At 38.1% G+C, this 17,235-nt stretch overlaps 1 protein-coding gene and 1 pseudogene across 3 annotated transcripts in view; one reads left to right on the forward strand and one right to left on the reverse strand.

Annotated features, from left to right (window-relative positions):
• The first annotated feature begins 22 nt into the window (after nucleotides 1-22).
• On the forward strand, nucleotides 23-4,158 carry LOC105482030 (protein SDA1 homolog; annotated as a pseudogene).
• A 7,346-nt stretch (nucleotides 4,159-11,504) lies between these two features.
• Nucleotides 11,505-17,235, reverse strand: part of LOC105482032 (protein phosphatase 2 regulatory subunit Balpha) — an 81,451-nt gene continuing 75,720 nt past the window's right edge. For all 3 annotated transcript variants that reach the window (XM_071068481.1, XM_011741893.2, XM_071068482.1), the window contains exons 9-10: nucleotides 16,009-16,100; nucleotides 11,505-12,507 (exon numbers count right to left, since the gene is read on the reverse strand). In XM_071068481.1, coding sequence (XP_070924582.1) covers nucleotides 12,228-12,507; nucleotides 16,009-16,100 — 372 coding nt within the window. In that variant the 3' untranslated portion in view covers nucleotides 11,505-12,227. The remainder of the gene's footprint in view (nucleotides 12,508-16,008; nucleotides 16,101-17,235) is intronic.

Raw genomic sequence — 17,235 nt, forward strand, 5'->3', positions numbered from 1 at the left:
CGGACGTGGAGACGCGCGAGTCAAGCTGACGCGCGCGCCGGGAACGAACTCTTGCGTGTGACTTGGGATGACCGGATGGGATGAGTGATGCCAATGGCACTGCGAGAGAGGATGAGAAGAAGCGGAATGAGGAAGTGCGCTCCTGTGTTAGCGCCCGTGCCTCCTCTCACACAGGCTCCATAGTGCTTCATCCAGCCCTGCACATGCATCTGTTTTCTACTGCTTAGGACTCACTCCTGCAATAGGTGTCTTGGGGACACAAAGGAAGCCCCAAACCCAGGTGCTTCCACTTGTAAACTCCAAATAAAGCTGCTGAAACATCAACACTCCATACGGGAAACAAGGGAAGGCCGCCCCCAAATTTAATTGTTATAGAATTTTTAAAATGTCGATTACAAACACACCATCATTGTAAAAAAGAAAGAGAGAAGAAAGGGAAAGAAATAAAAAAGAGAAAAATTCAGGAAAAACAGAAGAAAGCAATCACCCAAATCCCATCGACTAATCGATTTCTGGGACATGACGTGGGAAGCCGTTTATCCTGTACGTGGATGACATTTAACTATTTTCCTGAGCACACCTCCTACTTCACGTCTCCATGTCTTCGCCCTGTCTCCTTGGTCTGATTTATGAGTCACATATGTTTCTCTCAGTCTCTGACTTGTCTTTTAATTTTTTTTTCACTGTGTAGAAGCGTAAGGTTTTCATGTAATCAGATTTATCATTCTTACATGACTTGGGGAGACTTTCGCACCAAAATAATTAATCTATAATTCCCTTATAACTTTTTCTAATTTTCTTATAGGCTTAAATTTACATTCAGAGCTCTAATCCATCCGAAATTTATTTTCCATATGCTGTAAATGATTTAAATTCAATTCTCAATTTTGTAGCCCATTGACCCAATAATATTAATTTTAAGCCATCCTTTCTACCCTGATTTGAAATTGTACCTTTGTCACTCTCTGAATGCCCACAAAATTGAGAGTCTGTTTCAGGGCTATCTACAATACCTCTGTTAGATAACTATTAAAGTTTCTCTTCGTTTGTCTTTTTCAGATGTTAATGACTAGTTACTCTTCAGATGAACTTAAAAATGGACTTGTCCAAGATTGACCATGTATTGGCAATTATTGAAGCTATGTAATGCATTATTCTTCTAATTTTTAAATATATTTGAAAAATTCCATGCTAAAAGGTTTTTTCTAAGGATTGATTTGTCAAATCCCTTTGCAAATTATTTTAAGATTTTGGTCAGAAATGAACTCTATTAATAGATTGAGTGCTGTTTCCAGTCATACCTGGAAGCAGGAGTTCAAGCCTCAGCTGGTAGGGATTGGCGGCTGCTGGCCATCTGAGTTTTTAAAAAACTGCTTGCTGTGAAGCTAGTCTGCAGCCAAAATGTCCAGCAGAAACAACAACAAGCTGCCCAGCAACCTGCCGCAGTTACAGAATCTGATCAAGCGAGACCCACCGCCCTACATCGAGGAGTTTCTACAGCAGTATAATCACTACACATCCAGTGTGGAGATTTTCAAATTGCAACCAAATAAACCCAGCAAAGAACTAGCAGAACTGGTAATGTTTATGGCACAGAACATCCTAGATATGTGCATCTGAATAATAGGAGAGAAAGAAACTTCAGAAGAGCCTGTGCTTTGTTACAGATTAGTCTCTGCTACACAGGGTATCTAAGTAATTTTCCTCAAGTGGTGAAAGATCTTCTGTCCTGTAATCATACCGTATTGGATCCAGATCTTCGAATGACGTTTTGCAAAGCTTTGATCTTGCTGAGAAATAAGAATCTCATCAATCCATCAAGCCTACCAGAGCTCTTCTGTGAACTTCTATGTTGCCATGATAAGCTTCTGCAAAAGACTTTATACACACATATCGTGACTGATATCAAGAATGCAAACACAAAACACAAGAATAAAGTGGATGTAGTGTTGCAAAATTTCATGTACACCATGTTAAGAGATAGCAATGCAACCACAGCCAAGATGTCTTTAGATGTTATGACTGAACACTACAGAAGGAACATCTGGAATGATACCAAAACTGTCAGTGTTATCACAACTGCCTGTTTCTCTAAGGTCACCAAGATATTAGTTGCTGCTATGACATTCTTTCTTGGGAAAGATGAAGATGAAATACAGGACAGTGACTCCGAATCTGAGGATGACGGACCAACAGCAAGAGACCTGCTAGCACAATATGCTATAGGGAAGAAAAGTTCCCAAAACAAGAAAACATTGGAAAAGGCAATAAAAGTGCTCAAGAAACAAAAGAAGAAGAAAAAACCAGAGGTGTTTAACTTTTTAGCTATTCACTTGATTCATGATCCCCAAGATTTTGCAGAAAAACTACTAAAGCAGCTTGAATGCTGTAAGGAGAGGTTGGTAGTGAAGATGATGCTCATGAACCTCATCTCCAGATTGGTGGGAATTCATGAGCTCTTCCTCTTCAATTTCTGTCACTTTTTGCAAAGGTTTCTGCAGCCCACCAAAGAGAAGTAACAAAGATCCTTGTTTGCTGCACAAGCATCTCATCACCTAGTACACCCAGCGATTATTCAATCATTGCTTATGACTGTGGCCAACAATTTTGTTACTGACAAGAACTCTGGAGAAGCCATGACAGTAGGAATCAATGCTATAAAAGAGATAACAGCTCAGTGTCCTCTGGCCATGACTGAAGAGCTTCTCCAAGACCTGGCCTGGCTCAGTATAAACCACACAAGAATAAGAATGTAATGATGTCTGGTAGAACTTTGATTCAGCTCTTCCGAACACTGAATCCTCAGATGCTGCAGAAGAAATTCTGGGGTAAGCCTACAGAAGCCTCTGTAGAAGCAAGAGTACAGTAATATGGAGAATTAGATGCTAAAGATTACATTCCAGGAGCAGAAGTTCTGGAAGTTGAGAAAGAGGAGAATGCTGAAAATGATGAAGATGGATGGGGAAGTACCAGTCTCAGTGAGGAGGAGGATGCCGATGGGGAATGGGTTGATGTTCAACACTCTTCCGATGAAGAACAGCAAGAAATTTCCAAGAAGCTGAACAGCATGCCCATGGAAGAGCAGAAAGCCAAAGCAGCAGCCATCAGCACCAGTCGAGTTTTAAGTCAGGAAGACTTCCAGAAAATCCGCATTGCCTAAATGAGAAAAGAACTTGATGCTGGCCCCTGAGAAATCCCAGAAGAGGAAATATATTGAATTCGACAGTGACGAAGAGCCCAGGGGTGAATTACTTTCTCTTCGGGACGTTGAACGCCTTCATAAAAAGCCAAAGCCAAAGTCTGACAAAGAGACAAGAATAGCAACTGCAATGTCTAGAAAGACAGACTGAAAAGGATTTGTGAGGAAGAAAACCAAAATCCATTTTCTAGTTCAAAAAATAAAGAGAAGAAAAAACAGAAGAACTTTATGATGATGCTGTATAGCCAGAATGTCTGGTCAAACAATAAGCGTTCCTTCCGAGAAAAATAGTTGGCGCTGCGAGATGCACTTTTGAAAAAGAGAAAAAGAATGAACTTCCCAGAAAGTTTTCCATTCCAAGAAGAATGCTAATTTGTGTCACTATTAGTCATGCAAAAGTATTGAATGCCTGTTGTCCCTGTAGATACAAAATGAATGAGTTGTAACTACCCCTTCACTCAAGGCTTGACAGCTTAGTTATGGGGGTGAACACATACATATGTATTTATAGTGCAGTGTAAATAGTTCTCTAGTAGAGGTAGGTCCACATTTCTATGCAGTCACTGAGGCCTTATGGACTAACACTGTGGGGATGGGGGTTATATATTCCTGTAAAACAAAACAAAACAGGACAATTGTAACAAGAGTAAGAGGTTCTTACTTGTATGTAGGCTTACCTGCTGAAAACAGGCCCCTGCTGTACAGAATTTGGGTACATAATTTAGCTCTTTTAGTCAATTCAAGAGATTTAAATGACCCCCCCCTTTTTTTTCTTTTTGGAATGCCATTTAAAAGCTTTTTGGTTAAGACCTCACTTTTTGGAATGTATTTAGTTCATCATTTGAGATGACTTCATACTGGTTTCCTCAACCTTCCTTCACCCTGTATTATTTTCAGCCCACTGTTTACCTTGTCTCAATAAAAGGTTTCTAACGCCAAATAAAAAAATATTGAGGGGATTATTGACATATTTATAGAATTGTCTTCCCAGTCAGGACTACGAGATCCCACTTTGTTCTATTTTCCTTTTAGGTGCTCCTTTTAAAAGGTTTTAAACTTTCAAAAAAAAAGTTTTTTATTAATCATATGCTATTTTATTTTATTTTATTTTTTTTATTTTTTTGAGACAAGGTCTCACGCTATCACCCAGGCTGGAGTGCAGTGGTACAATCACGGCTCACTGCAGCCTTAGCCTCCGAGGCTCAAGTGATTGTCCCACCTCAGCTTTCCCAGTTGGTGGAACTACAGGTGCCTGCCATCACGTCCAGCTATTTTTTTGTATTTTTTGTAGAGACCGAGTCTTCCTGTGTTGCTCAGGCAAGTCCCGAACTCCTGGTCTTACGGGATCCCCCTGCCTCAGCCTCCCAAACTACTGGGATTACAGGCATGAGCCACCTCGCCCAGCTTACTATACTCATTTTACTGAAAATAGTTAGGTTTCCTTTTCTTTGGTCTTACGTAGATGACATTGAAATTACTTTCTTTTTTTTTTTTTTATTTTTATTTTTATTTTTATTTTTATTTTTTTGAGACGGAGTCTTGCTCTGTCACCCAGGCTGGAGTGCAGTGGCCGGATCTCAGCTCACTGCAAGCTCCGCCTCCAGGGTTTACGCCATTCTCCTGCCTCAGCCTCCCGAGTAGCTGGGACTACAGGCGCCCGCCACCTCGCCCGGCTATTTTTTTGTATTTTTTAGTAGAGACGGGGTTTCACCGTGTTAGCCGGGATCGTCTCTCGATCTCCTGACCTCGTGATCCGCCCATCTCGGCCTCCCAAAGTGCTGGGATTACAGGCTTGAGCCACCGCGCCCGGCCTGAAATTACTTTCTTTAAGGAGATGTTGTAATCCCCTATGGAAACATTGGGGCCTGGTGCTTTTAGGAAGATTATTTCTATAGGATGTTACCTTTATTTCTTATTTTATGTTGTTTGTCCTCTGTTTTTTTCTTGATTATATTACCTAATCATTTATTTTATTGACTCTTAAATTGAATTCCTGCTTCCTAGTTGTATTATTCCTAATTCTTGTTTTTTAATAGCCCCATTGAAATATAATTCACATACTATACAATTCATCCATTTAAAGTTCGATTTAATGTTTTTTATATATTCAGAGTTACATAACCATCACAGTCTAACTTTGGAACACTTTTGTCACACTGCCCCCCACCGCCCCCAGTGAAACCCTGTACTCACTGCAGTCACCCTCATCCTTTCCTAGCTTCTTGTATCTTTGATACTTATTTCATTCTTTATTAATTTGGGTATTTAAGAATTTTTCCCTGGTCAGATTTGGTTTTTGTACCATTTCTAGTTTGGGATTTTTTTTTTTTTAAGGTGTTCTCTGGGGCCTAACTTATGATTCCTTTTGGTGACTATTCCATATTTGAAAAGAAGGTGTAGTTTGTGTTCACAAAATCAGGTTTGATGTATCTACTGGAACCACCTTAATGTCATTTAAGTTTTCATATAGTTAATTATTTTCCTCCCTTTACATGTCATGGATTTCAAGAGGTAAATTAGTATCTGCTACTCCTGTTTCTTTCTTCTTGTATCTTCATTCCTTATAGTTGATGCACAGATATTCATAATTATCCCTGTTTATCACTATAAAGTGGTCATAATTTTGTCGTCAGTTCAATCTCAATACTAAGATCATGGTTTGGGTTTTTACTATTATTATTGTTGCTTAGTTGTATTCGCCTGATGAAATTTTAATTTTTGTTCAGTTAGTTACCTTTATATATTTATATAATCCTTCTAATCCTTCTCTTCCTTAGTTTCTTTTAATGCCCAGCAAGGAACAGTAATGAAATTAGTATAATTCCTCTTCTTCCACCTTTACCTCTACTACCCATTTTTTAGTTGATCATATCCTTTTTTTTTTTTTTATAGGTTCTCACTCTGTCACCCAGGCTGGAGTGCAGTGGCAGGATCCCAGCTCACTGCAACCTCCACCTCCTGGGTTCAAGTGATTCTTGTGCCTCAGCCTCCTGAGTAGCTGGGATTACAGGTATGTACCACCATGCCCAGCTTTTTTGTATTTTTAATAATAAAGACAGGGTCTTACCATGTTGGCCAGGCTGGTCTTAACTCCCGACCTCACGTGATCCACCTACCTTGGCCTCCCCCAGTGTTGGGCTTACAGACATGAGCCACCATGCCCAGCTGATATCCCCACTTAATATTTACTTTTCTCATTTTAGATATAGTTGTACTTCTCTTACTTGATTGTGGCAATAGCTACTGGATACAAATACTATTTCTTGATTTATTAAGATGATTAATTTTGATAAGAAATAAGGTAATATACTTGCCCTACCAATTATTTATTTATTTATTTAGAGACAGAGTCTTGTTCTGTCGCCCAGGCTGGAGTGCAGTGGCATTGGAGACCAGCCTGGGCAACACAGTGAAACACCATCTCTACAAAAAATACAAAAGGGCGTGGTGGTGCACGTCTGTAGTCCCAGCTACCCGGGAGGCTGAGGTGGGAGGACCACCTGAGCTCAGGGATTAAGGTGGCAGTGAACTGTGATTGCACCACTGCCTACTGCCCTTCAGCCTGGGTGATGGAGTAAGACTGTCTCAAAAATAAAATAAAAGAAAAAGAAAAAAGAAAAACAGGAACGATGCTGTGCTCTGCAATATGTTTTACTATTAATTATATTAAATTTTTGAGCATTGATTCCATAATACCACATCCAATTACAAGTAGTTTTGCCTGGTTTGGTCGTAATTTTAAAGCAAAAGAGGAGGCACAAACTCAAATGGTTACAGAAGGAAGGGGAGTTAGTGTAGTTGAGTTGTGGAGTGACTGTTGAGAGGCATTGTCATCCAATGACCAGATAAACTTGTCTACCAATAGGTCAGCACTTGGCTGCCAGTGGACAGAAAGAAGTAAGGATGAGAGGAGGGAAGAAGGGGAGACGAGGAGAGAGGTTTCTATTTTCTAGGCTGGGCACAGGGGTGGCTCATGCCTCTAATCCCAACATTTTGGGAGGTGGACACGCGAGGATCGCTTGAGCCCAGGAATTCAGGCTTAGCTTGGGCAACATCTCTACAAAAACTTTTTTAAAAAGTTAGCTGGGCATGGTAGCAGGTACCTGTAGTCCCAGCTACTTGGGAGGCTGAGATGAGAGGACTGGGCCCAAGAGGTTGAGGCTGCAGTGAGCCATGATCAGGCCACTGCATTACAGCCTGGGTGACAGAGTGTGACCCTGACTCAAAAAGCGATTATCATCATTGTATTTTCTTAAACTCACAGGATTCCTAGTGTGGCAGTCCAGCACATCCTAACCACTTTGCTCTGTGTTACTTAACAACTGTATTACCTGATCAGTGAAACTTTTTAGGCATTGATAAGTCAAGTGTTGGGCAACAAAAGTTTGATACAGATTTGGGCTAACAAATTAACATTTTCAAAGATACTGTAAGAAAGCAAAATGGTGTTTGACAAACTCAAATTACGATGCTTCATTCTGTTAACTGCTAGGCAATCGATTTAGTGAATAGAGCAGAAATACATTTCAATTCTGAAGAGACAAATGTTGTTCTCCTTACAGAGTGACTCAGTGATGTGACCTTTGATAGAATGGTATTTAATAATTTTTCACTAGTGAATTCTACCAAACACTGAAGGAAGAAATTATACCAATTTTGTCCATATTCTTCAATAATACAGGAGAGGAAAATTCATTTTATGAGATCAGCGTTACACTAGACAGTGACATTAAAATATAAAAAAATTGTAGATCAGTATCCTTCACGAACATTGATGCAAACTACTCAACAAAACACTTGCAAAATACAAAACTTAGCTGGGCGTACCCAAATGCCAACTGTGATGTCATTACTTATGTTGTACTACTTTATTGTATATTGTATGACTTTATTGTAGTACAATGTAAGTAATGACTTCACAGTTGGCATTTGTGTTCCCCTCCATCATTGATTTCTCAAATATTTACTCGAGGGTCATAGTGAACAGTGGTTTGGGGCACACAATATCCTGTATTTGGTCCCTGATTTTATTTTTAATAATGAAGCTCTTCCAGTACAGAAAGATTCCCGTTTTTACATTCTTAAAAATACCCCATCATTGCTGCTCAAAACTTAACGATCACCCCCTAGTGGTTTCTTAAAATATATTTCTTAAAATACATCTTTTATTTGTAGAGATGGGGTCTTGGTTTGTTGCCCAGGCTGGTCTCAAGTGATCCTCCCACCTCAGCCTCCCAAAGTGCTGGGATTACAGGCATGACCCAATGCTCCCCACCATTGCCCTCTAGTGGGAAAGTCCTCGAAGAACTTGTTGCTATTCAGATTACAAAGGAGCATGAGTAGAACATTTGAAAAAACACAAATGTTAGCTTTTCCCCTTATGCCAGTTTGTTTGCCAAATTCCTTTTAGAGGAAACTAAGCTTTGTAGTGCCTTCTCTTTGATACACTGAGCTAGCAAGAGACTTATTAATGTTAAGCCTATAAAGTGGGTGTTTCTTCATTCTAATACAGAGGTAAGAGGTTCCAGTCTAATACCACTATGGAATAAAATGTTGAGACAATCTCAGTTACAAACAGTATCTTTGGCATCTGAAAACACCTCAAGACCGCAGAATCACTAAGCATTTGATTAATACTAAAAGAGTTGTAATGTTTTGACCTCACGCATAATTACAAAATGAAGCAGGGTCATTTTTCAAGGCTTTTTTGGGGGGAAGAGGTGCGTCAAACCCCCTTTTTAACCACAGTAAGACATACATGCAGAGCTTAAACTATCACCATCTGAACAGATAAGATACCAAAATACAGGTGCTCTCAAATGCACAAGTAAACTGACTTGATTCTTGACTACACTGCATATGCCTATCTTTTCCATCTTTTGGGCAGGGGGAGATGGGTTTGTTCTTCTGGAAGTGCACAATACTATCTACATTTGAATTTATGTGTGGTAAAGATGCTCAAGCAATATTCCCTTAGAAGGGTTTAAGTATCACTAAAAATTCTTTATCAGTACTGCATAGCTTTCCTATGTGCAATTTCTTAACACCTTACTCAAAAAATAGTCACACACTGAATCAAAGAAGCTGCTTTCCTATCTCTGGCTTTCTGTAGACATTTCTCTAACCAGAATAACTCACATTTAAGGCTTTAAAATTCTCTTCATTTTGAAAGGAAAAGAGTGCATGGATGTATTTTTGAGACGGTGTCTTGTTGTGTCGCCCAGGCTGGAGTGCAGTCGCGCAATCCCGGCTCACTGTAACCTCCGCCTCCCGGGTTCAAGCCAATTCTCCTGCCTCACCTTCCGGAGTAGCTGGGATTAGACACGTGCTACCATCTGGCTGATTTTTTATATTTTTAGTAGAGACAGGGTTTCACCATGTTGGCCAGGCTGGTCTCGAACTCCTGACCTTAGGTGATTCACCCACCTTGGCCTCCCAAAGTGTTGGGATTACAGGCGTGAGCCACCGCGCCAGACTGGACGCATTTTTTTTTTTTTTTTTTTCTTAAATCCCAAGAGACAGAGGGCTGCACAGAAGCTTACCATCCAGCAGTTAATGGTTGCATAAACATGTATTTAGATAGGTTTATAAAATAATTCTTCTTCTTGCCCAGCCACTAAGTAAAGATCGAAAGAGGTTAATAGAATGAAAGTCCTTTTCCTACCACAATCTCTTCTAAAAGGTTAAGAGATGGAGTATGTGCATGTATTAGTGGCAAGAGAATAGGAAATACAAGCAACTTGACAAGACTAAGTTTATTCTAAGTATAATTTTTATTAATAAAAAGATTAACCATGGCCATGTAAAATGAGTGGCTGGGCTTAGAGTTTGCTACACCAATGAGATTAAAAAATTAATACTTGAGAATGTTAACAATAATTTATAATAGCATTCCTTGATAGAGGCATTTTAATTTTAGCAATTATTTCTCTTAAATATATAAACTAATCCTTAGTGTCATGGAGGAGAATCATCATAGCTACTGATCAATCAAAAAAGAATTTGAGAGCTGTTTAGTGGTGTTATCTCAAGACATACAACCAAACTGTAGGAAAATCTCCCAAAAAAGATCTGGAAAACTGTCCAGTCACAACACAGGAAGTCTATCACTGTCGGACACTTGTGACAGGGGAATATCCCACTTCCAAGTCAAGTGTGAAGAATAAATAACACAAATTAAGAATGTACCCAAGATCCCCAAATAAATTAGTAAAAGTGCCATTAAGAATTATCAGACATAGAATGTGTTCAAATACAAATTTGTTAAATCCAAGAGATACAGTAATTTTATTACATAAAATTTCTCCTGTGTGCTAAAAATGCTAACTTACAAGACATAATATTTGTAATAGAGGGAATCACGGTCGGCTCGTTGAATTCTTTTTCATTATTGAAGAATAGAACAATAGGTAGTGGACATAGAAGCACTCAGAGTCCTCTGAAATTCAAGGTTGTTACATTACGTTCAACCAAAATAAAACTACCATTCTCTAATAATATAAATGCCTGTTCATTTCACCTTTCAAAAATAAAGTCCATTTCTTCTCCATTAAAGCTTCTGCAAGACTGACAAAGGTACATTCTACCTATTAAAAATAGGAGCACTCTTCATCTTTGGATAATGTATCACTGCTTAGGGAAAATGTACTCATATACAGATTTTTGAGGCAGCTGTTGGAGTTCATTAAGCACTTTTTGAATGCTGTACCTTTAAAAATTTGTCTTTAATATAGCTTTGGAAAACCAAAAATAGAAGAAAAATATCTATGGTAAAGTATATTTCATTCTGATTTGATAGCAGTAAAATACAAAAAAAGTATTTAGTGCATTGTCGTCACTTGATGTTAGTTTTCTGCTATTTTATATGACTGAATGACAAAAAAAGTTCTAACTTGTTAAAAATGTTGTATAAGTCTTTGACTAGTAAGGCAAAAATGAAATTAAGCACTGTAAAAAGTAGAAATTAAGTTCTACAAATTTGGTTCCCATTTACAACAATTTCATTAACAGATAATGAGTTAAATAGAGATACAACGTATCCAATACCCTCATGATGACGGTAAATAGAAAAAAAACAACTAGTAGCATTTATAGATTGTGAAATCCTTAATAAAACCAATATATATTCAAAACATGTTCATAGAGAACCAATACCTCTCCTCCTGCATGTAAAAGAACACTTGTTAAAAATAATTAACAAAAATACCAATAAAACAATGAAAACCCATTTTGTTTCACTGTGCCCAAAGGTATGACACAAAATATTGGCTACAAGAGGTAGGTTAAAAAGAAAAAGAAAACCAGATTCTCCATTCTTTGTCACTTTTATTCAGTAGTAGGTTTTTTTTTCCTTATTTTCAGTGCCAGACACGGCGAGGAGTGATTACAGCCAACTGTTATTAAAACATTTGTTCGCAACATATACCCCCTTTATACCACTGACCCCAAACTGACTCATTTTGTGTGCTTTCATTCTTTCTTTTTTTAATATACCACCACCAAGACCGGGTGGAGGGGGCAAGGGTAAGAGAGATGAAGGGGAGGAGTCCAGGAGGCCAGAAGAGGAGGAATGCTACAAGCCACAGTAAGAATGAGCTGTATTTAATTTAAAAAAAGGGGGAAGGGGTGTACCCCACAAATGATACAGTAATGAGGATACACAATTAAATCCCATAGCATGACTGAAGGCTTTCACTGTGTTTGACGTCATCACAATGGAAGGCATAAAAAGTGGAGTAAATCAATGTTGATACAGTCCAATCTAGTCCATTAGGCAAGATGGTGCAAGAAGTCATTTAAATTAAAAGTGCCCTACCCTTACCTAAATGGCTAGCAGACATGGAGAACACCACAGTGATGAATCCACAGAGCTTTCTCCATGTAGCTATAACAATGTGTTGTCGAATGGCACACTGTCAAACACTGGAAAGGGGCGCCACAATGGACCTCTCTCTTTTATAGGAACGAATGCTAGATTCAACTATCTCAACTAAGCAGGAAGTGGGTTCTTCTGCTAGGAATGCCAACCCTAATTCACTTTGTCTTGAAATATATACAGATTGTTTGTAGTAGCTACGGCAATGATATTTTCCTTGGGGTGCCAGGCTGTGTGAAGGATTTTCTTATTGAAGTCTAGGCTGTCAACACTTATTTCATCTTTCTTTCGCTTGCCACTTGCACAGACTTTGCGAGGCTTCAGAACCGTGCGAGGCTTATTGTTTTCCCGCGATGCTTCTAGGGTTATGTCTCGCTTTGTGTTTCTGTCAAACATTCTGAAGAAATTATTGTAAGATCCAGTCATGACAACGCTGTGAAAATAGACAGTACACTCAGTCAAACAAGCAGAACAAGAAATTGTTTTTAAGTAAAATGATTCAGTGATTAAACCATAGGAAACAGCTATTTCAAGCAGATTTAAAGTAAGGGACATGGCTGTTGACATCAACTCAATCACCGGAATAAACCAAAATATGGTACTAATTAACTGAGTTTTCTGCTTATTATTCCTTTTCATGGCTACCAAAACTATCACCGAAGTTGACAGCATCCTCAAGTAAAACTTCTTAGTAGTGCAGAATTATCTTTGTTGAATAGTTTTGCAACTACAGGTTATGTGATCAACCAGGTCAGGCAGCTTCTCAAAGGAGCAACTATCCGTGGAACTCACAGGTTCTAAAATGAAAGAACCCCGCATGAAGTAGCTGTAGCTGTTCACAAGAAACCAATGCTTTATCTTATGATTTACATTTTTTGGGTCAGGCACGGTGGCTCATGCCTGTAATCCCAGCACTTTGGGAGGCCGAGGCCGGCGGATCACGAGGTCAGGAGATTGAGACCATCCTGGCTAACACAGTGAAACCCTGCCTCTACTAAAAATACAAAAAAAGTAGCTGGGCGTGGTGGCGGGTACCTGTAGTCCCAACTACTCGGGAGGCTGAGGCAGGAGAATGGCATGAACCCGGGAGGCAGAGCTTGCAGTGAGCCGAGATCTCACCACTGCACTCCAGCCTGGGCGACAGAGTAAGACTCCATCTCAAAACAAAACGACGACGACAAAAAAATACAAAAATTAGCCAGGCGTGGTGGCACGTGCCTGTAGTCCCAGCTACTCAGGAGGCTGAGGCCGGAGAATCGTTTGAACCTGGGAGGCGGAGATGCAGTGAGCCAAGATCGCACCACTGCACTCCAGCCTGGGTGAGAGTGAGACACTGTCTCATAAATAAGTAAATAAATAAATAAACAATTATCTTCTCAGGGTGTTGTCTGGTTCAGATAATCACATTTAATAAAGGCTTATAATCTGCTCCTGAGAAGTGGTACATAATATGTGTGTGTGTGTGTGTGTGTGTGTGTGTATATATATTTTTTGAGACAGGGTTTCACTCTGTCACCCAGTTTGGAATGTGGTGGCACAATCACAGCTCACAGCAACCACAACCTAGACCTCCTGGGCTAAGCAGTCCTTGCACTTCAGTCTCCTGAGTAGCTGTGACTACAGGCATACGCTGCCATGTCCATATAATTTTTAAATAATTTGTAGAGATAGGGTCTTGCTACATTGCCCAGGCTGTAATATTTTATTAACAGAACATCATTTTACTTTCACCACTAAAAACATTTTAAGCAAATATTTGTAGAAGTATCAGTTTAAAGGGGTGGCAAAATTTTTAAGCTGCCCAAGACACTTCCCTGTCAGTTCTATTTGCCAGCCATTACTGCTCGACATTTATTAAGTATCCTCACAAACAAAACTTCCTAAGTTTGAAGCTCTTAATAATTTGGAAAGGGTCTGCTACCACTGCTTATCACATGGTTCAAATTATTATTGTAAATAAGGATTACAGGATACTGGGGAATTGTTCAAAGTAATACTTACATACAAAGGCCACCTACTGAGTACAAATGATTATCTATTTAGTAACGTCAATTCCCAAAGAACACTTGACGACAACTTTAATCAAACTCAAGGTAATGCATGCCCCTGAACATGATAAAACTGTTATTTCTTTAAAAATGGCTCATGTAATTTAGATTGACATCCCCATATCATCTTTGTGTTTTAATGGGTTAGGACATTTAGTCTGTGGCTATTTGAAACTTTAAAAAGGTATCATTAGGTCAGCATTTCTGTGGTATTCCTGCCAAAAATGTATAGCCTGAATCTAATAACGAGGAAACATTCTGTAAAATAATTGGCCTGTGTTCTTCAAAATGCCAAGATCACAAAAGACAAGGAGAGACTGAGGAACTGTTTCAGAATAAAGGAGCCTAACAAGAGATGACAACTAAATGTTGGATACTGAACCAGACTGACTTTGTTCTGTGCCATAAAAGACACAGTTACAGTAACTGGTGAGTTTTAGTGGGTCTGCAGATTAGAGGGCAGTACTGCATCGCTGTGAATGTTGCTTTGGATGCTGCACTATGTTGGGAAGTGTTTTTGTCAGGAAATACTCATTCAAGAATTTAGGCTTATGGGCATCACATCTAGAGTAAACGGGGTATTTTCCCATGTAGCACACAAGTTGTGTGTGTGAGCACGTGCGCATGTACCTATGTGGACAAATATAGCTATAAACAAACAGAGGATAGACCACGTGATACAGCAAACAGCAACAGGGGAACTTGGGTCAAGGCTGGCCAAGAGTTCTTTGTGTTATTCTAACAAATTTTCTCCAAGTTTGAAATAATTTAAAAAAATTTTTTAATATTAAGGAAAACAAATAGTTTCTTTCTGATAATAGAACATACAACTGCTAATAATCTGCTTAAACAATACAAGGAAGAACTAGTTGTAGCTGTGTGCCACACCCTAGTTCAGTATCTCTTTACTCTTCAAATTTGTTAATGTTTTTTTTTTCTTCTTCCTTTTCCTTCTTTCTTCTTCCCTTTCCTTCTTTCTTGATGCCTCAGGTTTAGTAGTGGCACTCAAAGGCAATGTTTGCTACCAATAGAGCTCTACTAGTTTACTAGTAGTAATAGTTTACTAGTCCTCTCATCATGTCAAAAATCAGGTAATTTTAAAAGCCAGACGAAAGAAGACATTCTGTAAGTTCTATTATCCTTTGTAACACGTAACACCATGAAATCGGAATCATATTAAGCTCTGTGATAAAACTGTTAAAGCATCTCTAATTACTTTAAATGTCAGTTTAATTCCAAAAATTATGTTTTACTACTTTATGTTCTACTGGAACATAGTGGCAAATAGACAACTAAAAGACTCAAAGACTTACTTTATCTTTAAATAACAGTAACATTTTACTAAAAATGTATACTAAAAAGGAATTACACTACAGCAAAACTGGAAATTACAAAAAGCAAAGGAAAACTACTCCTAATATTTTAACCATATATATTATGGTTAACATCATACATAACATACATATGAAAGACCACTTCTATGAGGTGTTAATGTAGCATCTGGAAAACCTGGTGTCTCTAACAATTCAAATGAATTATCTGCCGCCCGAATGTTTCTAAAACAGTTTAATGGTAGAATAACAACCAAGCTGAAGCTTCACGGTTTTAATGGTTAGCATGTCAGAAATGTGATCTGGTTCATGTAAGAAAAAAAATTCTAGACGTTTAAATAATTTAGATTACCTAGAATTTGTGTACTTTTATATTTACTAGTGAAATACAATGCTTAATTTTTATCTGCCAGTACTGCCGTGCTATATCTAAGATTAGTAAATGTATTTCAAGGAATCCCTAGAGACAAATGAAGTTAGGACCTGGAATGAAATAATTAAGTTTCTTTTCTTTATAAAATTCATATTTGAGAGGTTTGACTTAAAATCAATTACCTGTCAGATCCATTCCAACAACATTCAAATTTGTCAAATATGCAGTCATTTTCATACAGCGAACAGAGTTTACTTCTGAGGTATTCATGCACCTGGGGAAAAAATACAAATACACTACACTGAAATTAGGAAAATGATTTAACAAGTCCGTCTTTTTAAAAAGAAAAAATGGGCATATACAGACAAACAAACCTTTTAAACCTATTAATCTCAATCTTCTCAGTAACAATAAAGGCATTTTGTCCTTTTACAAAACACACAAGCCCTTCAGGGAGGCACATTTTCCTACTGGTATGACAAAGGAAAACTCCATTCTGGGCACAGCACACATAACCTTTATAAGCCTGAGTAAAACATTCAGGCCAAAAACACTTGAAAATGGCACAGTTAAGAGACTAATAAAAGAACATTACAGCAATATCTCAATATCACTATTCTTGGCTTTCAGTCCATTAACTACTGATAACAACACTGAAACTGTGCCTATTTCTTTCTTAAATACCATTTTCTGGGCATAAATTTGACTGAAGCCTCTATTTCCAATTATAAATGCACATGTATGCATAGTGTAACCATGCCTTGGTTTGATGATAAATTATATGGTTATCCTGGGCATATATTATTAAAAATTTGATAGTATCATATATTACTTATACAATGTCAAAAGCAAATAAAGCTGTGCCTGTTTTTTGAATTATACAATTCTGTATTTACTAATGTCAAAAAAGGATAAACTAGAAATAAATCTCATATTTAAAAAATAGCCTGAGAAATATGACATATTTAAACATTAATATTAATTACAAAGAAAAGTTCCCAAGTATTTGTTGTAACTCAAAGGAAAAAAGAAGTGTCTATATTTCACCCTCTTTTTTTAAGGAGCTACTTAACGAGAAATGACAGAAATGAGTAGGTACTTTCTAAATGCTTAAAATTCTCTATTCTATATGAAACAATCTAAACTTATTTCAGTGTCCATTTTAACTTTAAATATAGAGGAATGATTCAGGCCATGTCTCTGTGACATCAAGTGAAAATCTGTAATACAGAGGAATAGCAACTCATGTGGGGTCAGGACCAAAACTGAGCATGTAACACAAAAAAATCAGTAAGAAAAAAATACCCTTCAATCACACAAAACTTGGGAAGACGCTGGTACAAATTCAATAAAAATAGTTTTATCTATATAAGATACGTTTGCCTATAATGTGACTACTTTTAATCACT

The sequence above is a fragment of the Macaca nemestrina genome, chromosome 8 (assembly GCF_043159975.1).
Source record: "Macaca nemestrina isolate mMacNem1 chromosome 8, mMacNem.hap1, whole genome shotgun sequence".
Lineage (NCBI taxonomy): Eukaryota > Metazoa > Chordata > Mammalia > Primates > Cercopithecidae > Macaca > Macaca nemestrina.